Below are 24,012 nucleotides of genomic sequence, written 5' to 3'. Positions count from 1 at the left end.
GACGCACGCAGTTCCTCGTACACCTACCTGACTGGAGAGGAACGTGTGTAGGAGCCCCAGCGATCGTTTTCACTAGACGATCGTTTTCACTAGACGATCGTTTTCACTAGACGATCGTTTTCACTAGAGTGTCCATCTCTCTTCCACGTTGTGTGCAGAGCAGAGCCCTGCCTGTCGACGTGATTGGCACGCGGCGGTGAAGATTGCCATCTTGCCCTAATCGCTGCGCCGTGTTCCGACTTCTTCTGTCCTGTTCCGCTGTCCTTTACGAGTTAAACACATCTGCTTTGGGACAGAGACGCAGCTCAAGCAAGGTTCACACTTTCAAACCCCTGATAGCAACCGAGGCTTCTAAGCTTCCATTGCGTGAGACATAAGAAAGGGGGAAGGCAACGAGAGTCTAACCCCAACACAAAATCTCCTTATCAAACAAGCAGTCAGCTGAAATCTTCTTCTATGGCTGCTTCTGTCACCTGAGTGGCTCATATGGCGTCTCGGTGGACCTCCTTAACGCCGCGTTGCAGCTCTCTCTCCTGGGACACCAAGTACAGAACAATACATCTCACACCGCAGTCATAATACTTGTGCAACAACATCAAGTCTGACGGCATAAACTCAGAAGTTCGCTTCCGGAATCAAGTTGCCAGTAATCCGGACAGAAAGTCTATTTCCGAGAGATAATCATTTTCCTACACATCTCACGAACCCCTCGCGATCATGGTCGAACTCTCCTCTGATATAGACACCACCCCACCAGCTTTACACTAATGCAGGCTCCCCCCAAAACAGACTTGGGGCTACCCACTGCAAGGCTACTGTATGTATGCTAGGACCAGCATCGAGGGACCTGGGAGGAAATTCCCCGACGCACCTCACCTGCACCCCACTGCATTAGGCCACGTCCGCGTTCGACGACCTAAAAAAGATCTAAGTCATCTACGTTCGTACGTTTCTGTCGATCTAGACGTTCTCGACTTGACAACCACCAACACCACCGCCACCCATGAACACAGATTGACCTCTCCCTACCTGGAACAAATCCGAGAGGCACGGCAAGAAAGTATATTTTATCCAAGAAAAGTTTTCACCATCAGAACCTGATCCTCCATTCTCCCACGCTCAGCTTACTGTACAAACACCTCTCACTCACTCTCACTCCCTCGCAAACATAAAACAACCCCCCATCCTCCCCGTTTCAAGACCCCATACGTCTATCCGTGCCTCTCCCTCACCGCCACGGCCCTCCCATCCATGCACGCACTCATTAGCGAAAAAAAGCGCCTCAGCACATGGCCACCCTGCTCACCGACGACTATTCTGGAACATCGCCGTTTTCCATTTCCATCCTCCCGCCCTATACCCGTTTCCGCCTCATCAAAGCCTCCCATTTCTCTCTCATTCTCTCTCTCTCTCTCTCTCTCGCGCGCGCGCGCCAAGAACGAATAGGATCCCACCCGTCCGTCAGTCTATGTTACCGGTATCCTACCCGTACGCAAAAGTCAGAATGAGCTGCTTGCTCACCGACTGAACTGACCTCATCTCACCTACCTTACCTTACCTACTCGGCTCTCTCTCTCTCTCTCGAAGCCATGCTCGCAAGCCACGTCCTCATGCCGTGATTGATCAAGGAAGGAATTTCTAAGAAAAGAATAGAATCCCTCCCACGCACCCGCAAAAACAAAAATGAGGCTACGGCATGACCGGCATATCTATCGTACGACATTTGAACCTCACTGTTCGAGCCTCTCTCTCTCTCTCTCTCTCTCTCTCTCTCTCTCTCTCTCTCTCTCTTCCTTTCATCATCTTTCCTCCGCCCGCAGGCCCCGATTACCTACCTACCTACCTCCGGAACCATGTTTCTCCGACTGACTGACTGACTGATTGACTGACTGCATAGATTTTCCTTCCGCTTGACACTTCACATATTGTACATCCCCCGGTTGACCTCGTAATTCGCAACCAGTCAGAGGGGAATGGAATCGTGATTTTATTATGTTCTTCCAACATCAAGACAACAACAGAAATCCAGACCCTGAAGTAAGTGAGTGGCTTAAAATCGATATGCAGGGTCCGAGACACAAAACGCCTCTCTCTCTCTCTCCCTCTCTCATCACATCTCAAAGTTTCGTGTGTTTTTTTCCCATTCGATGCATCGGATTTCCATCATCCGTCCGATCGATCGGTCGTCGCACAAGCTATCAATCACATCATATGATATAAGGAAGGAAGCAAGCAAGCGACATATCATTCACTCATTCATTCATGCCTCTACTGTATAATCTTTTTCTATCCTCTGTTGTTGTTCTTTCTATGCTCTCCACAATCCCCTCTAGCATGGGTGCCGGATAAAACCAAAGCTATATCCCACCCGTCTTAAGTACGTTATGCCATCCATCCGCTCCATACCATACATGCATGCTATACTATGCCCCCATAACCCAACCCCAAAACACGAGAGAGAGAGACAGAAAAATGCATTTCTTCTAGACCCATGGATGTTATCTCTCTCCAACGGTCGGCCATCTCGGCACTACCCACCGTCGCAAAAACGATACATCATATCTATGCCTTCCCTACCGAAACTCGGTCAAATACCCGTCAATCAGCGGTGAGTGAGGCATCACGATCATCGGGAATAAGACCGAGTCTGACGGTGTAGGGGTTTAATCGAGAAAAGAAAAAGTATCAACTTCGGTCATCCTGCTCACGACGTTGGCGAAGGCGGATTCTCAGCCTCAACATCCGGTACTTGCTCATGTGGGGCTTGCGGCACGGTATCTTCTGCGCTGATTTGGGCCTTCATCTCCGCGATTGTTGAGATGGCATCTGGGTCCGTGTCCTCTTTCTTGTGGAATGCGTGAGACTCGCTCAGATTAACTGCTAGGAAGCTTTTTGGGAGTTTGACCCTGATTGTGCTGGTTAGCTTGAGATCCTTTTCTGGGGTATGGATCAATACATACTGATGGAATTTTGCTCTCAAGGTTTCGATCACCTCCTTCCAGTCTCCATGCGCCGTCAAGCTGCGTCGTGGGGCACAGCTGATACAATGCTTGCTATCGAGTTGGACGTCTAGTGGGTCGAACGTGTGGCATCCGGGACTGATGGTAATGCGGATGCTGTAAGCATACTTGGCAACATCCTGCACATCAGGAGGTGTTTTATTCTCAGATTCGTACAACTCGAAGCAGATATGCGAGAGATAATCGAGCTCCGGGATGGCACTACGCTTGATCTTCGTAGGTATGCCCCCTTCGAGGACACAGTTGAGCAGAGTGTAAATATGAGACTCCTTCGTGAAGTATACAAACGATTTTGCATCATCAGATGCCTGCATCTCCTCAAGATCTTCCACGATTTCCTACTACTGATTAGCAACGTCACGAGACTGAGCAAGTCACTGACCTTGAGCAAAGGAAGTGATGTTAGCAGACCAATCTCCAACTTCTCAGCATCCGTCATGCCATACTCCTGTGGACAGATATAGTCGAACAGGACTTTGGCAAGCTTGTAAAGCTCTCGCAGCTTCTCAAGTCTTGCATCAGTCTTTGCTTTAGTCTGGCTGCTACCAGTAAACAGACGGAAGTATTGTTCAGGAGGTTCTTCAACTTTGGCACCCGTCATTACTGAGCGACGCCTGAACATCCGCCTATGAAGACTTCTGCTGGTCTCCAAGTCGTCAGAATCTTTGGAAACCACTGCAGCAGGATCTTTGGGCTGTTCCTTCTCCTTCTCCAATCCTTTCGACTCGCCCGCAATAGCCTCTTCCTCTTCAGCAAGAATGCTCTTGCTAGGCGTGAAGACCCACTCGAGAAATTGTCGATTGTGGAGGGCATCGAACTTCATGGTGTCATAAAGCTCTGATATCTTGCTGGGATCTACCTTCTCCCCATCGCAGAATTCGCTGAACAGTTTCTCCCAACGCTCCTTGAACAGCTCGGCGTCTTCACCACAACACCAGCGCGCTTGAATGCTACTTGTTGCTGTGGCTTGAGACATAGCGCTACTGACAGACGACGTTTCGGACTTGTCCTTGTCTCCGGGGTTCGCAATTGCGTTAAGCGATGAGGAGGCGCCGCCATACAGCTTGTTGTAATTGTGGCGCATGACCCTGCGGTGGAACTTCATCAGCTGGACCACGTATCTCTGTACGATAGAAGGCTCTGGCATGTTCGTGGGCCAAGCAAACTGTGGTGGTGCTTCGCTCCCCTGACGAAGCAGAGTTTTCAGCTTCTTCTTGACCTTGTCCATCTCATCCTTCGCAGCATTGGAGTCATCAAGAAGGTCCTTGCGAATGGTTATGAAGTCTGCGGGAAGATCCTGATGATCCGTGAACGCGGACGCCCAGATTTGTGCACTCGTTGTGACCCGACGTTCAGAGCTGCTAAACACATGCACCTCCTCGAGAACCTCTCTATTCATCAGCATCAGGTCGTTTCGCATGTTCTCACCAAGTTCTTGTGCTTGGTATCTTGCAGAATGAGTTGGCTCGCCACCCCACTTGACAATCAACTGAAGCTTCTCGAGCGCCAGGCTGTTTTCTGCTGCAGTTATTCGAGACAGAGTGATACCTGACAATGAGTCTTGTCGATGTGGCGATCTGTTCATTGCTCCGTCGCTTTCATCAGTGGGCGACACTGGTGTTTCTATTGCAGACAATTGCGGTCTCTCCTGTTTCTTGCTTTCCTCTTCTTGAAGCTTAGCATCTGCTGCTTTGGCTTCATCCTCGCTCAAAGCTGTCATGGTGAAGATCTCCTCTGGCTTTCTCTTCCTAAACATTGGCTTGATTTGAACTTTTGTTCCCGCCCAACCTCCTTTCTTGACCAATACATTACGTAAAGTGCGTAGTTTCTCTCGGTCCTCCACTCCTTCATGCAAAGCGATGTCGACGGCAGCCATAACACTATCAAGGGCAGCTTCACCAGTGAGTAAGACCTCTTCCTGGTGACCTTTGAGAAGGTCGATAAATGGTTTAGTGTGAAACGTGAACTTGTACTTCTGCTTCGGTGTTCTATCAGCATGGCGGATCACAGACACCATCCCCTTAAGTTTCCAGGTATGTTTTGGTGCTGCCGGCTGCAATGGATCAACATTTGCTATACTGCCTGGAGCTGGTGTTGAAGGGACTGTTGATGGGGCAGTAGATGGAGTGCTGCCAGTCAGATAGTTCATAGCTGGTGGTGGTAACAGCGGGGTTGAAGGGATGGGTGGCAATGCAACTCCCTTGTCTGCCCCCGGAGGCGTTGTTCTGGGAGTAGGAGCAGCTGATGCCTCTGGAGAATCGGTTATTGTAGACTTCCTGCTGTGTCCGGTAAGTTTAGACAAGCTTGGGGATTTTTGAAGAATGTGTTGAAGAGCAGATCGATGATTATCCTTCAAGCCGCCTGTTTCCCTTCGTGCAATAGGACTGATGATACCATCTGACGTGGGGGATGTGACAATGCTGCCTGAAGATGACGGAGCGGACACTCTTTGCTTCTCCCGAATGAAAATCTCCCTCAATATCCTTGCGCATTGATCGTAGTACTCTTCGTTGTCTTTGACAAAGCTCCAGCCATTGACATCAATGACATAGCTCTTGCCCTCAGCACGGAGAAGGTCGAAACCACATACTCGTTGTCCAAAACTCACCGCAATTCGACTGGCAATTGCTGCTTCGTCCTTAGAGAGACTGGTAACATATCGAATCTCCTTGCCATGGGTGTTGCGTCTGACCAGACCATCCACGACGGGCGACTTCCGAGTCTCTGCATGACAATAATTCGCTCCAACAGTGTAAGCCTTGACATCCTCCGCGTTGTCCACCTTCATGAACTTTTCGTAGATGTAGCTACTGTCTGGCTCCAGGATGGCTCGTGGAACATTCATGTCCTCTACCCATTCTGAACTCTTATTGCCTATCTTGCGAAATAGTTTTCGTGCTCCGCCTCCTTGGCTCTTTGGAAAGTAGATGACAATATTGTGGTCCTCGCCGCTAATAGGTTTCTCCACAAATGGCTTTGCAAGTAAAGAGCCATCTACGCTGAGAGTATCTCCATCATCGAGGAGTTCGACTTTCCGAGGAGGAATAGTTTGCCCGCCCGTACCGTCCTCCGGTCCTTCCAGTACAACGCCAGTGGTATCCTTCAAGTGCTGTGCCATATCTGGTGTTAGAATACTTGGACCGCCATCACGGCTGACTTCGAGTCTCCTTGGCGTTGGTACTTTGATTTTGTCCAAGATCATAAGACAGATCCGTCGGTCCCATAATATCTTCTGCATAGGAACATCATTCACGCAGAATGGCTTTCGGGCTTTTACATATGCAATAGCCTTGTCCAGCGGAAATCCTTCAGAGTAGAAAGATATCAAGAAATCGCAGAGTGGCCAATTTTCAATGTCTTCGTCCAAGATAACTTTGTCTCCGAAAACCACAACTTCAAACTCGTTTTTGGAAATCAGACGGTTCAAAATGTTGCGACTTGGTTTGCTTCTGGCTTTCACATCCAGAGAACATACACCAATGACGCCGATTGGTGTTGGCTTTTCTTCCTTTGCCCAGGATCCTTTCTCGCTGCTTGGGCTATGGCTGCTTGCAGCAGTGCTTCCACTGAAACGTCTCTTCGCCCGACTTCTGGATCTGCCAGGTGGTTGTGATCTTGGTGCACCTTCTCCTCGGTGGGCAGCATTTCGCTTTGCGATTTCTGACGCATGGGCGGGGGACTCTCGCGGGGTAAGTTGGTGGCCATTGGCGTTGCCATTGGTTCCAAATTGGTTCGAGGACGAAGTCGTAACAGATATAGCAGATGTCTCTGGCTGTGAGATACCCAACACCTTATTCGGTGACAGTGTTCCAGACGAAGCCCGAGTTCCAATCCCACTCCCTGGCTCTGAACCATTTGCAGATGCAGCCGAGCTCGGCGCTCTAACAGAGTTCAACGAGTACATCGACGATACTGACATGCGCTTTGACTCCATATCCGGTATAGATGCCTTTTGTCGAAGAGCAGCATCTGGCAATTGGTAGGGTTTCGATTCGTCCGTCATGACGCTGGGAGATAATTTGGGCGTATCGAAATCCTCCTCCACAGCAATATCTTCCCTGCTTGTTCTCCTGCTCGACAGTATGCCTGGTGCTGGTCGCAGAGCTTCTGATCCTTGACGACTCTGCACAGAAGGAGTTCTTGACTTTATCGAGGGCCTCCGTTGCGGCGGCGGCATGGATATACTGGCTCTTTCCGAATGAATGTCTGCTGGTACCGGATCCGCATATCGGCTCTTCCTGCTGGACATGGATTTGATGCTCGAAGCTGAAGACAGGTCGTATGAGGCAGTTCGCAACTTTGTCTTGGGAAGTTTCTGCTCTGGGTTTTCGAGTGCTGGGCTTGGTAGAGAATCCACTGCGGTTGTGCTAGGATGGTTAGTCTGCCCCCCTTCATCGTTATCAGGTTGGTCCATGGCAGCGGTGTTGTAATACCCGATGAAAATTGAGCATGTCAGCAGGGATGTCTTCCAGTTGGCAGAGAGAGGCAACAGAAAAGAGTCATGAACATGAGATGTAAGATGAACAGCTGAGATGAGACGAGAAGAAAAATCTGGAGAGGAGATTGATGAGAGTAGAAGCGGATTCAAAAGCTAATCGAATTCGTCAATGGCCCCTTGTACGGAGGTACTTTCCTTTCGTTTTTGACCCTTATCAGAAATGACGTTGGTGCTTTCAGCGACCCGTCAACACAAAGCCGCCCGAGACAGGTGCGGTGTGGGTGGAAGCCACCAGACACACGAGAGCTGGGAATTGTTTGAGGGGGAAGGTGAATGCAGACATGTGTTCGTGCATACAACGACCGAATGAAGAGGATATATATATATAAGCAGAAAGAAGAAGGCTGACAAAAGGAATGGATGTTGACGTTTCATTCTCCCATCCCCCACGCCCATTGCCCGCCATCATCCTTTAGGCGAGAACAAGCAATATCTGCAGGGGACCTTTTCGAGCCAGAAAAAAAAGTTGCGATGAACAGAAAAAGAGTAAACATGATGGATCTCTCAACCACAACGACATAAAGAATCTTCGTGTTTTCTGCCGAACAGAAAGATGCCTTCTACCTTGGTTGAACGCACTCGCGATGGCCCGCTCGTCAAGAGGCAGAGGCTCAACGCAGCGGATGCGCCGAGAAGATCGCAACGAGAGTCGAAGATTTTCACACCTTTCCGAGTATGCTGCGCGCAAATTATGTTTCCCAATGAATGTGCTAACATTTCTAGACAATTGGTCTAGTATCCTCGACTCCAGTTCCATTTACCTCGATCCCCCTTGGAAAGACTACTTTCCAAATTACGACCTCCGTGGGAAAATGTCTGCAGACCTACGACCTGAAGCGGGGTCTCAATCTAGTTTTCCTCACTCGACCACAGACACCCGAAGATGTGACTGCTACAATAGCATGGAAGGACAGAGTCTTTGCTGCCTGGGGAGGAGTAGACACTGCCCAAGGCATCTGGGTTTTCAAGCGGGGAAAGAAGATTGCAGAGCTCGATATGCCCACCGACCTCCAACAACCGGTCAAGCAGATTTTGATATTTGGGACATGGATTGTTGCATGCTGTTCGACACGGATTGAAGTATGGAAATCTGCGACCTACGAACACTACACGACTCTTTATCCTACTGCAGCACCCAAGGGCGGCAATGAGCTGGCTGGAGGGATTTGTAGCATGCCGACCTACCTAAACAAGATATTCGCAGGAAGAAAAGATGGCACGGTGGAAATCTGGAACGTCAGTTCAGGAAAGCTGATCTATTCAATCATGCCTCCTGCCGCACATTGTGGTTCTGTCACGGCACTCCAACCCACTCCGGCGCTCTCCTTGCTAGCTATTGCATATTCTGAAGGACCTCTGATTGTACACGATATCCGGCAAGACAAAACCGTGATCGACCTAGATGGTGGAACCTCTCCAATTACTTCGATATCTTTCCGGACCGACGATATGGGGGCAGGAGAGGATGGCCAAAAACCAGGTGTGATGGCTACAGCCGGACCCGACACCGGAGATGTCACATTCTGGGATCTTAATGCTGGTGGAAGGGTCATGGGTGTACTTCGAGGGGCCCATAATCCACCAGTCGCTTCTGGAGCCACAGTTGGCGGTGGTGTCAGTAAGGTTGAATTTCTCCCTGGCCAACCAGTAGTGGTGACCAGTGGCTTGGACAACTCTCTGAAGTCTTGGATATTCGACGAGACGCCTTTCAGCCCTATTCCAAGGATACTTCACTCACGGAGTGGTCATGCAACGCCAGTCACGAAACTATTGTTTCTCCCTTCAGACTTTGATGGTGCAGATTCTGGTGGCAAGTGGCTTTTAAGTGCTGGAAAGGACCGGAGTTTGTGGGGTTGGAGTCTTCGAAAAGACGGTCAAAGTACAGAACTCAGTCAGGGCAACATCAGAAAGAAAGCAAAGAAGTTGGGAATACTTGCTAGTTCTACTCTTGTGAATGAGTCGAGTGCGTCTCATGAGGACTTGAAAGCACCAGAGATCACCTGCGTAGCAATGTCTTTGAATCGAGACGGAGGCATGGGAGCAAATGCTGGCAGTGCTGCTATCTGGCAGAAAGGAAACACCACTAAGAAGCCTACTGATGCTACGGCAAGTGGTACTACGGGCTGGGAGAGCGTTGTAACAGGCCATAAAGATGATCGATTCGCGCGAACATGGTTTTGGGGCAGAAAAAAGGCCGGTAGATGGGCTTTAGAGACTGGAGATGGATCCAATGTCAGCAGCGTTACCATCAGCCCTTGTGGGACATTCGCAGTGGTTGGGTCCGAGACAGGTGGAATTGACATGTTCAATCTGCAGTCTGGACTCCACCGACAACGATATCCTGCGAAATTGACACCAGCACAGGCTAGGAAACTTAAGATCCAACAATTACAGGCTGTTGAAGCTAGCCACGGAATCGAGTCCTCGAGTTCTTTTCAACCAGGCCTCGGAAAGCACAAGAGAGCTGTGACAGGACTGGTTGTGGATTCGTTGAATCGAAATGTCATCAGTTGCTCTCTAGATGGAAAGATCAAATTCTGGGACTTCAGAACAGGGAACCTTGTTCACGAACTTGACTGGCATCCAATGGTCTCTATTACTGGCATGCGGTATCACTCTCCAAACGACTTGATCGCTTTGTCGTGTGACGATCTATCTATTCGAGTTGTTGATATGGAGACGAAGAAGACTATCAGAGAGCTCTGGGGCTGTAAACAGGCGATAAATGATTTTTGCTTCTCAAACGACGGAAGATGGATCATCGCGGCGTCCAAAGATTGTGTTATTCGAGTCTGGGATCTTCCAACTGGGCACCTGATTGATACGATTAGAACGGAGACTGAATGCACAGCATTGTCATTTTCTTCAACTGGCGAGTTTCTTGCGACGAGTTGCGAAGGTCAACTTGGTGTCAACATCTGGAATAACAAGAGCCTGTTTACTCATGTATCTACACGTCACATTTCAGAAGATGAGATTGCACAGATCTCAGGACCTACAGCTTCTGGCGAAGGTGGCCAAGGTGTCATTGATGGCGCTTTCGAAGATGAAGTGGAAGAGGATGAGGATGCTGCGCCAACACTTTCGCTTGATCAATTGAGTGAAGATATGATGACATTGAGTTTGGTGCCGAAAAGCCAGTGGAAGACTCTTCTACATCTTGATCTCATCAAAGAGCGCAATAAGCCGAAAGAAGCACCCAAGCTTCCCGAAAAAGCACCATTCTTCCTACCATCTCTTGACAAAGCTCAGCCCTTAGCTGCGACTGAGGAGGAGACTCGTGATACCGTCGCAGAGAGATCGAGAATCATGAAAATGAATCGACTTGCTTCTGAAGGCGCTTTCACTGTTGCTCTAAGAGCAGGTGGAGAAAGCGGGGATTGTAAGTCACCACCAGTACCTTCCTACCTAAACAATACTAATTCTGTACAGACACCCGCTTCATCGACCACCTCAAGACACTTTCCCCTTCAGCAGCAGACCTTGAGATCCGCTCTTTAAACCCAGGCGATGAATCCGACGAGCTAGTCAATTTTGTAGAAGCACTCACGAGTAGATTACGGCAGAAACGAGATTATGAATTGGTGCAGGCGTGGATGGCTGTCTTTTTGAGACTACATATGGATGCTGTAACTCACGATGAGCATTTAGTTGAGGCTTTAAGGGGATGGAGACAGTGTCAAGAGGAAGAAGGGTCAAGGATTGGAGATTTGGTGGGGTATTGCGGGGGTGTTGTTGGATTTCTGAGGAATCCTAGGTAGAGTCGAATATCCTTGAATAGGAATTCAGATTTGTCTTAAACGCGGGGTCCCCGCGTCTCATTGTTGTCTTTGCATGCCTCGGCTTTAGCTTTTAAGCCCTTGTTGTCGCTTGTGATAAAGTTGAGTACCCCGGGACTCTTGTTCTGTTTTCCTAGCCTTGAATGTTGCCTGCATGCTATTTTTCTTGTTTCTGGTTCTATCGAACCGGAGAGTTCCAGGAACAGACAATGTACCGTCGCTTAACAACACGAATACGCGAGCCCCTCACAGGTGCTGATCTTTCGGCAGTCAGCTACCAGGATATCAAAGTACGATCTTCAGGTCGGGATTCATTTCTTGTCCAGATCTTCAAGGCACATTCCGTGAAGCAAGGGTAGTCCCTCGGTGTGGGAATTTTTCTGCATGGGTTTTTTATCACTGAATCACATTGCTTATATTTTATATGAACCTCATCTCGACTCAAAATGGGTGAGTGTTCAACATCCTGTAGCCCGAAATCTTCGTAGTCATGATTTCTTCTTGTATCGTTTTGTTGGGTGTCATTCCTTTACTATTCGTTTCTTATTTGGCCGCGACAACTTGTCAAATTATCGCATCCACAACAAACATAACAATTGAATATCCCCTCTCACTTTCTTATTCCACTGACCAGTTCGAATACTGGTAAGCCTCTTCTTTCCTACGCGTAGATCCACAATTAACAAATATCAGGTCCTCAGACTGTGGCCGTCTCCAACCATCGTGCATCTTGGTCCCCACCAGCTCCGAAGATGTTGCAACTATAATAAACGTTCTCAATACAAACAATGAGACCTTCGCCATCAAAGCAGGAGGCCACAACCCAAATCAGTATTACTCCAGCGTGGATAGCGGACCGCTCATCAATCTGAAAGGTTTGAATGAAGTTGTATATGATGCCTCTACCAGCACAGCCAAGGTCGGACCCGGGAATCGATGGACGGACGTCATCAAAGCTCTTGAACTCGATGGCGTTACCGTCGTTGGGGGCAGAATTGGGCATGTGGGAGTTGGTGGCTACATTGTTGGAGGTAATCACCCTTTCTCTATCTTTTAATAGCTAGTGAAGCTAATGAATAAAGGTGGATTAAGCTATCTGAGCACGCAGTACGGATGGGCCATGAACAACGTTGCTGAAATGGAAGTCGTGCTCGCCAACGGATCCATCGTCACAGCTTCCAGCTCTACGAACACGGATCTCTACAAAGCTCTCAAAGGCGGCGGCAACAATTTTGGCATCGTGACTACTTATACCCTGATCACACATCCGCTTGGCACAGTAGGTATTTGAATATCTCTGAAGAGCTGGGCCACTGACGACGATTTTAGGTCTGGGGCGGAAATCTTATATTTGGCTCTGATAAAACTGATGATTTACTTCTCGCCATTAGAAATTTCACGGAGAATTATCCAGATGATAAGGCAGCTATCATCGCTACTAACGAAATAACGCTCTCTTCTCTGGCGAACATCTGGATCCTATTCCTCTTTTACGATGGCGCTTCTCCTCCGCCTGGCACATTTGACGGTAAACAACCTCCCCTCTTCTTTTCCCCTTTCAATCTCAAAGTTACTACCCCACCCATTCTCCCCTTCACAAGCAAAGTAATCCTAACACCCCTCAGTATTTACCTCCCTCTCCCCAACCCTCTCCACCACCGGCCCGCAAAACTACTCCACCCTCGTCTCCGCCGAAGACGACCTCGTAATCACCGGCCAAATCTACACCATCATGACCGAAATGTCCCCCCTCCCCACCTCCACCCACGGCCACGAAATAATGCGCGCCTACTACGACCAATACTACAACACCACCCTCTCCAACTCCCTGATCCCAGGCCTCGTCGCCACCATCGCCTTCCAACCCCTCCCCCGCCGTCTCGCATCCCACGCACTTGCCCAGGGCGGCGATCTCCTTTCTTTGACGCCGGATATCGATCGCATATTATTCGAAGTGGATTTCTCGTACGATTTTCCGGCCGATGATGAGGCGATCAATGAGAGTGTGAAGGGGATTTTTACGGGGTTGAGGGCGCTGGAACGGGGCTTTGTCGGGGAGGGGAAGTTGGTTGATGGGTATGTGCCGTTGTTTATGAATGATGCGAATTTTCAGCAGGATTACTGGAGCAGGTTGGGGGCGGGGACGGCGGAGTGGGCGAGAGGGGTGAGGGAGGGGGTTGATCCGGGGGGATTGTGGAGGGATCGGACGGGGGGGTTTAAGATGGGGTGAGGATTGGTGGGTGTTCTTGATCGCTATTTGGCTGCTGGGAAAGTCTGACCACCAATAACTGAGCTTGAGAAAGTTTCTGAACTGGTTGAGGTAGCCGAGATTATTGTTTTGTGACCGTCTACTACGAAACTCGTATGAAGAGACGAAAATAGACTGATATATTTGACGTTTACGCTTCTTGTTTGAAACAGCGAATTCTTCTACATGGATAATATCTTTGCTGATCTCATGTCTCTAATTCAAACCATCAAGACTAGTGCTTTACATTGGCACAGATGGCGAAAGAAGCCTTACTGAAGGTAGTTTTCATTTCTGGGTCAAAGATCCTACGATAAGCATCAACATCAAAATCTAGAATTGTTGCTTCTGTGCTGTGCCTCTATGGCCTTATATTCTCGCGAGCGTAGACATCTGGCATTTGGCAATATCGCGTGAGGATGCTCGGACGAAGTACTTGCGGACGTCTGCTGGTATCCCTAAGTCGTTAAGAATCGTTGAAGGTAATGATTGCGAGTGGTCGTTGCGAAACGACTTCCGACGAGACCATCACAAGTTTCCACGTGTCAGAAACGGAGTTTTCTCCAATATAGTGTCAAGGAGGGAAAGTGTATAGCAATCAGTTGCCACGGCAGACAACCAGGCACCCCTGAGACCAATTCACAAGTCAACTCGGCCTCAGCGAACCTCGCTTCAAACGCTAACTTCATGGCGTGTGAGAGTCAAAGACTTTGAAGCCAAGAGGACCAGACTGAAGATTGGATATGCTTCAACTGATAAGGTGCCTGCTACTCCTTGGGAGGTGAGCGGAAAAACTCAAGTGTAGTCGCGTCAACTTGGAGTTGTAATCGTCAACTGGTTCGAACTAAGTGTCAAATCTTTCTGTCGAGAAGAGGTAGAACGCGTCAATATCGAGTCACCATGGAGGAGAACAAGTGCTTGTTACGGGTCAATTTTGGCCCGCTTGAATAGCAAAAGTCGGAACGTCAAGTGGCCTTGCCGACCTCTGGGCATGAAGTTGCGGGAACAAAGGGTAGTAATATTGACGTCAAGTGTCGCTCTGAAGTCCGAAAATCTTGGTCAACTTGATTTGGTCTTTGATAATGATGCATGAGAATCTCTGTGATAAGGTATTTGTAAGTGTAGGAGGAAAGGTGTATTAACACATTACTACCATTCGCTTTACTTCTCCTTCAAAGTATATATCTTCCACAGAAATAAATAGCAGTAATTTGCTTCGCACTCTCATGGAAGATGTATTATCCCAAAGAGCACTGAGGTCTCTCTATGAGCTTTGCTTATGCAAGGCAACCATGTACGAAACTCTGATGGAATCGTAATTTGTCTCGAGAATTTTCATGATGATGTAGGAGAGTTTATATATAACAATTGGGATATTGTTTACACGCTTCAAAGCCAAATATTCAAACGCTCGACATGAGCATACTAGAGGGATACTTCTTCCAATGAACGTTCTCTCAGTTGACAAGTAGGATGGACTTCGATCTCGTATTCAGAACAGATAAGTTGGCAGCACTCTTCATCGCTGTCGCATGAAATTCCAGCACGCTTGCGGCGGTAAGGGTTTTAGATCGATGGTGTGACAAATTGGAGGTGCACTCGTAGCCTTTATCGAGGCTTTATAACTGTAGACTTGGAAAGGATGAGGTGAAGTATTGAATTCATGCCACGTGATTGATAGTTTGGAGTTCGTGACAATACGACAACACAGCTAAATTACTGATGAAGATGCTTGTAGTATTAAGAAATAGACTCGTATATGGTAGCGTATATGATACATTCTAGCTCACGTAGCAGGGGTTGTGTGCCAGAATAGTACTTCAAGGCCAGCTTTGTCCGAAAGAGATCCGACTTCTAAGCGACCAAGATATCTCTGAACACATGGCTGTCTTTCTTGCTGCAAAATCTAGTCCTTCGACTAGGAAGGCGAGCTTCCAAACGATGTTGGCATGCACATGAGCAACATAAAGTGACCAACTCCAACTTGTTGGCACAACTTGGCACCAAGTCAATTACATACCACAAACCACTTGGTAACTCTTCACAACACGAATTAGACACTCTACCAAGGGGCACCAATACCTGCACTTCAGGTTTGGTCTTCTGCCACGAACACGGATCTTACCAACCAGCGCTCGCTGAGCTCTTCCTGCCGAGCCTTTCCTCAATCCCCAAGAAAACACCAAGACCTACCGAACCACGACTCCTCCCTCACTCCCAACCCCAACCCGAGATTAATTCCATACACAGCCAGCCACGGCGTACGTATTCCATACCTACCTACATATTCCAGGCAACAAGAAAAACAGCGTCCAGAAAGCTGCAATGGTCCGCCGTAGCTGAGCCAGCATACTCGCACCCCGAATACGGAAACGAAATCGCTCGCGCGCGTATGGTTGTCGTAACCTTATTAGTCTGTCTGGTCTCGCTCGCTGCGCCCTCCTCTCCTCCCTCTTTTTTTTTATGCAGCGCAGATGGGAATCGGACGAAACGCCACCCGATTGTCGACACTTTACTGTACCTTCCAATCACAAAACCGGAATACGAATTTTTCGGGTGGGGGACTTGGGGGCCGCGGCGTTCGTGCGTTCGTTCGTCGTTCCGTTTTGTTGGGTTGGAATCTCAAAACTCAAATACCGGCATGAAAATATCCCCCCCTCCTCTCCTCTGGTCACTTTGCGCAGCAGCAGCAGCAGCTGTTGTGCAACTCAAATCTTCGGAGGGGGCCTGAACCGGAATTAAATAGTCTCCGAGATGCCGTTCGTTCCTTTCAGCTCCAAAGTAAACAGGTATATTTTCGCGGACGATAGTTTCGGGGCCGGTCAAGTCCCGGCGAAGGTTGCATATCCAGTCTGTCCTCGCTGTTGGAAAAGCGATCATACGACAAACATTCCATCGCAGAAGGAAGGGGTAGCGGCACGAGGGCGCACTTTATGTATTTTCATAACTGCGCAGCGAGCTTCCGAGGCTTCCGAGATGACGTCCATGTTGTGCTGCGAGGCATGCCCCTATCAACCCCGCAATATGGATACGGCCCCACCGCTGTGGTGGTACGGAGTAATTTCGGGGAGGACAAAGGCGCTTTTGGCAGGTTGGTTGTTGTGAAAAGGTGGTGTTCGGCGGATGGGATGGATTTATCCAGACCAGATCAGATTACGAGAGAGACGAGACTTGAGGGCCGACCCGCGAGGTTTCGGTGTGGGAGTGGAGATTACGACATGCGCCTAAAGTTGCCTTGTAAAGTGTTCATTTGGATTTTTGCTTACTCAGTAAGTATTTTCGTGCGAATTCGGCCGAGATGTCTTTAGATGCATGTCGGGCATCGACATCTGAAGATGATTTTGAATGCTTATGGTGACACGAGAGCGGACGATTCATCTGGATTTGTCACTTCGGATTCACGATCGAGTGAACAGACTAGAAGACGCACGTATGATCGTATGTAAGGCTGAAGCCTCGGTATAGATACATGATTCTTGCATATTGTTCAGCTCTTGTCAGATTGATCGTCGCATGATGAACGCCTTTGCTGACAATTAGACGTTCATCTCGGGCTGGGCAGCTACGGAAATGAAGCACAAGATGGGTATATCTTCCAGAAACAGCGCTGGAGATGGCAGAATGAGTCTTGATGGTCACCAGAGTTTTCCGTTCCCAAGGCCATGGTAAAGATGATATCGTGACGGGACAAGTTCCAGTCGTGAGCAAGTGTACGTGAGAACCCTATTGTTCCTCTCTAAAGCGAACATCTTTGTTGGAACCACGGTATACGTGCGATATCGAGGCCAGCGCATGTTCTTTCGCTTGTGACAATTCTGACCACCTTGGGTCTGATTGTCACTACTTGGCTGAGATCTTGACACGGAGAGGGCAACATGAGGAGACTAACGATCCTCGAAAGACGACGAACCCAAGGAATGTACCCCTCAATGTCCCAAGCAATATAGTCTCGTACAATTCAACGAGTAAGAGAAGTATGCGGAAATAAGGCACAAGAAATGCCAATTTCAACCGAAACGCCGACTATTAATTTGATGTTGGACTTACTGTATCCCAACGACCACAGCCCCCAGGGGTAATCATAAACCCCAAAATATTTGGTCAAGTCCAAAGGACTAATCATAGTGTAGCACGTTCCCGCGTCGTCTCATCTTTCTCGTTTTTAATACAAGGCGGGAAATCCTCTGATATAAGATTCCAGTCTGACAAGCGACCAGCTCTCGTCAGCACAATCCCTCATCCCAAGTCTAAAGTTTGCTAACTCAGTCGCAACATGTACCCTCTTTGATTACCAGATTGATATGCAACATGGATCGCTGCTTCCGCATTGTCGGCCGCATCCCCAACATAGCAAAAAAAGAGGACATACTCATCTCGAAGCCTCTTTAGGCTAACGTATAAGGCTTAGTAAAGCAACTTCGAGCTGAGAGCTTGACGGCGGTGGAACTGAAAACGTGCGCCGCAGTGGCGGCGGATGAACCTTCGATGCGGCACAGCTCCTCCCCCACTAAGAAACGTACAGTAAGGTAAATCAGCAAAAGGAATCCTCGCGATTGGAGATAAGAAATGACAAGAATGATCGACGAACCTCACTCTGAAGAGTCAAGGTCTAGATCGCTCACTTCCCAGATATCCAAGCTAAGAGAAATAAGATTCTCATGCTTCTTACGCGTATACCAAGAATTCCGAGCGAACGAGCTCAACCGTCTGATTTGATACCAAATGCCCAAGAGTCAGTCATGATGTTTGCTCGATCGTTGATTTAGAATCGCGGGACGCAGCCCTGTGGCACTTGATTCAAGCCACAATTCCCAGCCAGTTTGTTATCGACTTCCCTCTACTCAGCGAGCGAATACCGCAACTTGCGTCGGACTTTGAACCAATGATCTCTCATCAAGCCTTTGACAACGGTTGATCGGATCCTCTGCACCCTGATTGGCGCGTACAGCTCGAGCGATGAGAAGTCGAAACGCCTCGCAAGCCACGATGGGGGAATCTCTTCTCCGTCAAGGGAGGGCCAAAAAAACACAGGTGCCTGAATGACCTCGCCGTAAACTTGTCCAAATCGCATTCGACCCACATACGACAGCCATTCAAATTTGGACTGCCTGACTGAATGGAGAAGGAAAAGCGCAACAAGTGAAATGAACTGCGCAAAGCAGACTGACTGACTCCACACAGCTCAAACACAGTCAGAACCCAATATCCTAAAGCAGCAATTGTCGCGCTTGGCAAACCCCCAATCAAGAAAGTATGCGAGCAAACCTTGAGAGCTCCCTCCTCTTCCTCCAGCTTCGCGTTGCGGATGAATGAGAGGTTTGCGCGCTGTAGGGGTGGAGGGATTGAGTTTTTTCTCTCCTCTTTCTCTCCGCCTTAAGTGCGGACTATGCGTCTTGCATGTTCTTCGCCGACTCGGGCTCGGTACTACCTAGCCATCCGAACCCTGTGCTTCTTACCCGCGCTCGAGAGCGAATAGGGATAAGCTTCGTGCTGTGAATGAAGAGGTCTGATCTCGAGAGAGAGAGAGAGAAATCAAATCGTGCTTGCCTCGCATCGATGAAGTTAGTGGAGTAGTGGGCTTGGAATCCTTTCAGAAGGAGCTGGCTGGAGAGTTGAAAGTTGCCGATGGAATCAATCAGGTACGTAGAGTCAGTTGATGGCTTACTTCAAGGTTAGAAGGCCGTAGTCAAGCGAGTCCGATCTGTACGATCGTATTTCGCATGGGGGTGGGATAGGATAGGATAGGATAGGGTAGGGGGGTCGGCGGTCGGTTGGGGCGTGTCGAGGCGTGTCGCAATCCCGGTCATGATTCGATATGAGTGAGAGTGAGGTTGATCTGATTCCAGCAAACTTATCCTAGTTTGGCCATCACAATCTTTCGCAGGACGAATTTAGCCTCTGCAATCTGTTAGCCTTCCTGGCCGCGGCAAAGCTACAGTAGATGAATAATTTTCGGCATTGCGAGTTCATCTATTGCGGTATTTGAACAGGTGAATAGCAATAACTTCCGAATAAAGAGCGTGTGTGGGAAGTGGGATGGATGTACAGATGCTCAATGCAAGGGTGAATTCGGTATCGACTGCCGATTTGTCTGGTGTGCGACCTCTCTCCGTGTCCGCTCGTAAGGGAGTGAGTAATCGGTGGATGTATGTAATCAAGGTTCCAGACTGCGTGGCGATTACCTGATCTGCTTTGCGTTAGCGTAGCGGGGTTGGAAGTTGTTTGCTTATGTAGACTTTGCATAAAACCCGCGGACCCATCCATGATTGGATAGCGTGATAATATCCGGAGCACTTTCCGGTCAGATCCCTAACGGAGATTAGAGTTTCTCCATCCAAAAGTCAAGATGTGAATGTGTGAATGTGTGCATGTGGGAGTGAAGAGTGACTCGTCAACATTCTCGATTGACTTTCTTTTGCTTCTTAGTCCAAGATCCTTTCCAAAGTCCAAAACGCCTTCTTTGCCCCGTGGCACCAGCTCCGGCTTGAATGAAAGACCTGTTTCAGACCTCTTCTATAGATACAAATCCTGACGTTAGGATGGTGTATTAACAAGAATGGGAATCATCAAAATCATTATTCGCTCCAAACCAAAATCATAAACCCATCAAAAACGCCTCGTCGCCTCCCAACCCATTTTCTCTCTCGGTGCTGGCTCGTTTGCTATGCTGCCATTCCCATTTGACATTCGTAGTCTCCCGTGAACATGATAGTGTCCATTTGATCTGATAAATCGTATCCAGTATTGCAATCCAGCATCCCTGGTCTGATCGTGCCATCCGCAAAGTTTAACCCGTCGTTCATCTGTAAGGTTTTGATCGAGTCTGGATCGAATCCTCTTGACAAAGGTGATGATCGTGGAATGGTTTGAAGTTGTTGTTGCCTCATGTAGTGGGCTGTGAGGTCAAGCGCATGTGCTGGACCCAAGAACTCATCACTGGCCGACCATGGTGAAAATGGCGAAGCATTACGGAACATAGGCGACTCGGTTTGGAAGTCAGTGTAAATAGGAGAAGGGAGGGAACCGTTCGTGTCGAGTGACGGACGAGACTGGTACGCGATCTCCTCCTCAAATGACGGCCTCTGTGCAATGTTCAACGGCGCTGGCTTGATTTGTGGCTGGATCTTTGCCGCTTGTTGCTGAGCCCATATCCTCTTATTGTAGTCCTGCGAGAGGTTCGAGTGATCGCTTTCACTACTGCTAGCCCTATCTGTTCGTTGTAGTCCCGGCGAATGCGACGAGTCTTCCGAGTATTTCCTGCTTCCTGCATCTTCTGATGCCATCTCTGATCGTGCCGCAGTCAGTTGAGCTTGCAGCTCCGCAAAGTCCTGCTCTCCTTCTGGGAATGCGTATGGGAGATCTGGTGAAGGTCGAATGCAGCCGAGCTTGGAAGCAATGTCGTGAATTACAGGCTGCCCTCGATCGTTCAATTCTGGGTCGCCCAATTCCCATGACTCTCCATTTCGTACCATCGTGTAAAGCTTTTGCACTGTTGCAATGAGGGCGTACTGGGTGTTCTCCAAAACTTCCGCGTATCTGGAAACAAACAATTAATATACGACTAAGTGAAAATGTTAGAACAACTTACCCTCGAGGTAATTGTTTAAATTCTGTCTTTTTTCTACTTCCAGCTGTGCAAACCAATCCATCATCTTTACATCTCTTGCAAGGCGATTCACCATCGCACTGTGGTGGTCAGCAATGTAAGAATATGGGAAAGTGGTAGCAAGTACCTTGGTCTTCTTCATCCTACATCTTTCACACGCTTTCCATACTCTTTTATGTCGACCGTCTAGCACAACAGAAGTATGTTCGTGTGATGGTGTTGATCTTTTGGAAGTTCTGTTCAATGTTTTGGCCGACTTTGACAGTTGTTTCTTCGAGATATGGGACTTGTGGTCCTCCATGGGAGGGGAAGGTAAGCCAGACATGTTTTGAGATACAAGAAAGTCGCAGGTAGGGTGAGACAAGCGAGGCTGAAGAATCAGGGCGTCAAAACGAATATATAAATTAAAGCTCAAGAAAATGGTGGAGCTGCGTTGATTATGTGACAGTGCTGAATCATAAACTCAGTCAAGGATGGTCGGGCTATTAGTTATGTCCGAGCCTACTCTTGTTGATGCCGTGCCGTGGGAAACTGCTGACTTCACAAGACCCTGAAGATCAATCAACGTGGGAACCGGAGCGGACCTAACAGCGGAGTGTATGCGAGGTCGTGTGTGTGCTGGAGTTTGGTGGGAGATATAGAGGTCGCACGGTGATTGGATGGGAGAGGTACTGTGCAGTAAGTGTTCCGTAGAATGTTCAAAAACAACAGGCGGGCAGGACGCTGGAGGCTTATATCTAAATGCATCATGAGGAGTCAGAGTGGAGACGGAGACCGTCTTGTATTCATTCATCACAGTAGGCTATGGGTACGGCCCCAATGCTTGGAAGACAAGAGCGCGAGGGAGGTTAGCGTAGCTGGTTCTCGGATGCGCAGTTGGCTTACACCGATGTGCGAGCTGCGACGGTTCGAACTACGGTCGCCGTGTTGCACCCCCCAGCAATAATAATTATGAACTTAATGAAAGGGACGGGACCAGGGTAAACGCCGAAGCGGCATGCTCATGGACCAGGTTGGGACGCTGCTCGCGCTCCTCGAAACTTCGTACAGCGAAAACTGCGAAACCTTGTCGTGGGCGTAGGACGAAGCGTGGCCGGCACCTGTTACTCGTACGCACGACAGAGTTTCTTCCTGCCCCTCTATTATGACATGATGCAAAGCTGTTGGGCAAAGCAACTTTTCGCGGAGTTCCTGGTGCAGGCACAAATGGGATTCTGACTAGATGGTTCTCTCAGAGTTTGAGTTCATTAAATCTAGTTCCAGTCTTTCGGCCGAGTTTCCACACCTTGGGATAGGTCTTGATCCACGGGGCAAAATTCCGCTCGCTCCTGGCTATAAAACAGATCCTTAGTGGATATGAGTTTAAATGATAAGATTGTGCATTGGGCAAGGTTAAGCTAAGCGTACTGTAGGGCGTCTGTTTGCAGCCGCGTGATGTATGTGGCTCACTGTAAATGGGGCTCACTAAGGAGTCGCCATCGAGGTGACCAACGATGTTGTCGGAGAGAACAACGCCAGAAATGCTTGGTTGAAGGCTACGAACAGAATAGGATTGGGTCCTTTGTATTCTGTTCTGGACTTGCTTGGGCCATGAGCTACCTGATGAATGTAGACAATGTACTAAGCACTATACCGCCACTAACACATATATTACAGTTGGTATTCATTATCGTCTGGCATACTTGGGATACCTGCAAGTGATTTGACACAGATCAGATTAGTTGCAATCCCCAGAACCAATGTTACTTGAACAGTAAGCAGTGTACCGCGCTTACTGTATGGTTGGACGCGGAATCCATCGCCAGAAATGTCCAGCTAAGGCCGCCCTGAATTCTGACAAGGAAAGAGGGAAAATATTACCCTCACCATTCCACATCATCTGAGCGTCTCAATTTTGAAAAAGAAAAATATTATTTCCAATCAATGCAAGATGTTCCTTGCTGGTGTGTAATCAAATCTTTTCGTTCGCACAAGGCTGACTTACCGACTCCATGCAATGGCAGTCGGCACGGTGGATCCTCCGCTGATGACGGAGCGAAAGCGCCTAGAAAAGTCCCCCTAGGAGCGGCTATAGCGGACTTTGAGTAGATCCCGGATGTCGACCACTCAACCAAACCTCTGGAATTGTAGCACATGGTCGGGGCGACATTCAACGAATATTCTGGAGCCAACATACCTAAGCTCCGTTGCGGAAGCCTTCTTCGAACTTGATGGTCTGGCGCAAGATGATGCTAAGTCTCCCTCAGAAGATTTTAGAGATGTACCTGGACGGCGCAAGCATTAGCAATTCCCAGAGCTCTGGGCCTGTCTGTGGGCCTCGTCTGACAACTCTGTAACGAAACATTAGGAATGATAGTGGAACGATGAAGTAGGTGGCTTCCATTTCTCAACCTCGTCTCCGAATAGAAAAGGTTAACAACAAAGTCGGTGCTGCCAGCTTAGAAGAAACAGTGTTCGAGGTCTCGTCGATCATTCAGGATATGCACCCGTGCCGAATTGCCACGCTTCCTTGACTGTTCTGGAAGACTAGGAGCCCCTTGTGAGGCATATTCTGATCGCGGACGGCGATAAGATGTGCCCCAAGCTTTTTAGGGCCCTTCGTCAAACGGAAGATCCTACGTGCCGTACCCAGTGGTCGCCAACCTCAGCGCAAGACAACAGTACCAATTACTACATACCCTTACGAGACTTCTGGACGCGTGGTCATCAACCGCAGCAGACACTGGAAATTACAACCTCAAAGTTTCCGTCTTCGCTTGAAATCGTCGTCCAGTCTCAAGACTCCAGACGCAAACTAATACCCTTGCGCCTCGGTGCCAATTTCTGATTATCCATCGTCGTATATCCGTATTACGAAAAGG

General features: G+C 48.7%; 5 protein-coding genes across 5 annotated transcripts; 2 read left to right on the top strand and 3 right to left on the bottom strand.

Moving 5' to 3' along the window:
* Positions 1-2,704: 2,704 nt before the first annotated feature.
* Positions 2,705-7,434, bottom strand: LY89DRAFT_671676 (uncharacterized protein; the record flags this gene model as incomplete). Its single annotated transcript, XM_018213232.1, has 2 exons — positions 2,705-3,358; positions 3,403-7,434. 2 exons carry the CDS (start codon positions 7,432-7,434, stop codon positions 2,705-2,707), a joined length of 4,686 nt encoding a protein of 1,561 aa, XP_018068668.1.
* Positions 7,435-7,735: 301 nt separating this feature from the next.
* Positions 7,736-11,324, top strand: LY89DRAFT_650045 (Utp21-domain-containing protein). Its single transcript, XM_018212089.1, has 3 exons — positions 7,736-8,191; positions 8,242-10,900; positions 10,951-11,324. The coding sequence occupies exons 1-3, from the start codon at positions 8,072-8,074 to the stop codon at positions 11,277-11,279; spliced, it is 3,108 nt and encodes a 1,035-aa protein (XP_018068667.1). The 5' UTR covers positions 7,736-8,071; the 3' UTR covers positions 11,280-11,324.
* A 380-nt stretch (positions 11,325-11,704) lies between these two features.
* LY89DRAFT_620692 (FAD dependent oxidoreductase) lies at positions 11,705-13,521 on the top strand (the record flags this gene model as incomplete). The annotated part of the gene is made up of 5 exons (XM_018210922.1): positions 11,705-11,942; positions 11,991-12,328; positions 12,380-12,576; positions 12,627-12,825; positions 12,923-13,521. Coding segments are annotated over exons 1-5 (1,488 nt in total), but the record flags the coding sequence as incomplete, so codon positions are not given.
* A 7,136-nt stretch (positions 13,522-20,657) lies between these two features.
* LY89DRAFT_567096 (uncharacterized protein) lies at positions 20,658-21,467 on the bottom strand (the record flags this gene model as incomplete). Its single annotated transcript, XM_018208547.1, has 3 exons — positions 20,658-21,081; positions 21,134-21,231; positions 21,279-21,467. Coding segments are annotated over 3 exons (711 nt in total), but the record flags the coding sequence as incomplete, so codon positions are not given.
* A 1,554-nt stretch (positions 21,468-23,021) lies between these two features.
* Positions 23,022-23,549, bottom strand: LY89DRAFT_135317 (uncharacterized protein). Its single transcript, XM_018205267.1, has 2 exons — positions 23,535-23,549; positions 23,022-23,483 (listed from the first exon to the last, which is right to left on the bottom strand). Exon 2 carries the CDS (start codon positions 23,323-23,325, stop codon positions 23,062-23,064), a length of 264 nt encoding a protein of 87 aa, XP_018068664.1. The 5' UTR covers positions 23,326-23,483; positions 23,535-23,549; the 3' UTR covers positions 23,022-23,061.
* Between the last annotated feature and the right edge of the window lie 463 nt (positions 23,550-24,012).

This window comes from Mollisia scopiformis (assembly GCF_001500285.1).
Source record: "Mollisia scopiformis unplaced genomic scaffold LY89scaffold_17, whole genome shotgun sequence".
Taxonomy (NCBI): Eukaryota; Fungi; Ascomycota; class Leotiomycetes; order Helotiales; family Mollisiaceae; genus Mollisia; species Mollisia scopiformis.
The sequence above is the reverse complement of the archived record's forward strand: the minus strand, read 5'-3'. Positions and strand labels throughout refer to the sequence as shown.

Bases quoted from the DNA above. Each gene is read 5' to 3' on its own strand.
- LY89DRAFT_135317 (XM_018205267.1), bottom strand. From the start codon at position 23,325: ATGTTGGCTCCAGAATATTCGTTGAATGTCGCCCCGACCATGTGCTAC.
- LY89DRAFT_650045 (XM_018212089.1), top strand. From the start codon at position 8,072: ATGCCTTCTACCTTGGTTGAACGCACTCGCGATGGCCCGCTCGTCAAG. The intron at 8,192-8,241 runs GTATGCTGCGCG...TAACATTTCTAG, and splicing joins AGATTTTCACACCTTTCCGA to ACAATTGGTCTAGTATCCTC. The intron at 10,901-10,950 runs GTAAGTCACCAC...AATTCTGTACAG, and splicing joins AGGTGGAGAAAGCGGGGATT to ACACCCGCTTCATCGACCAC.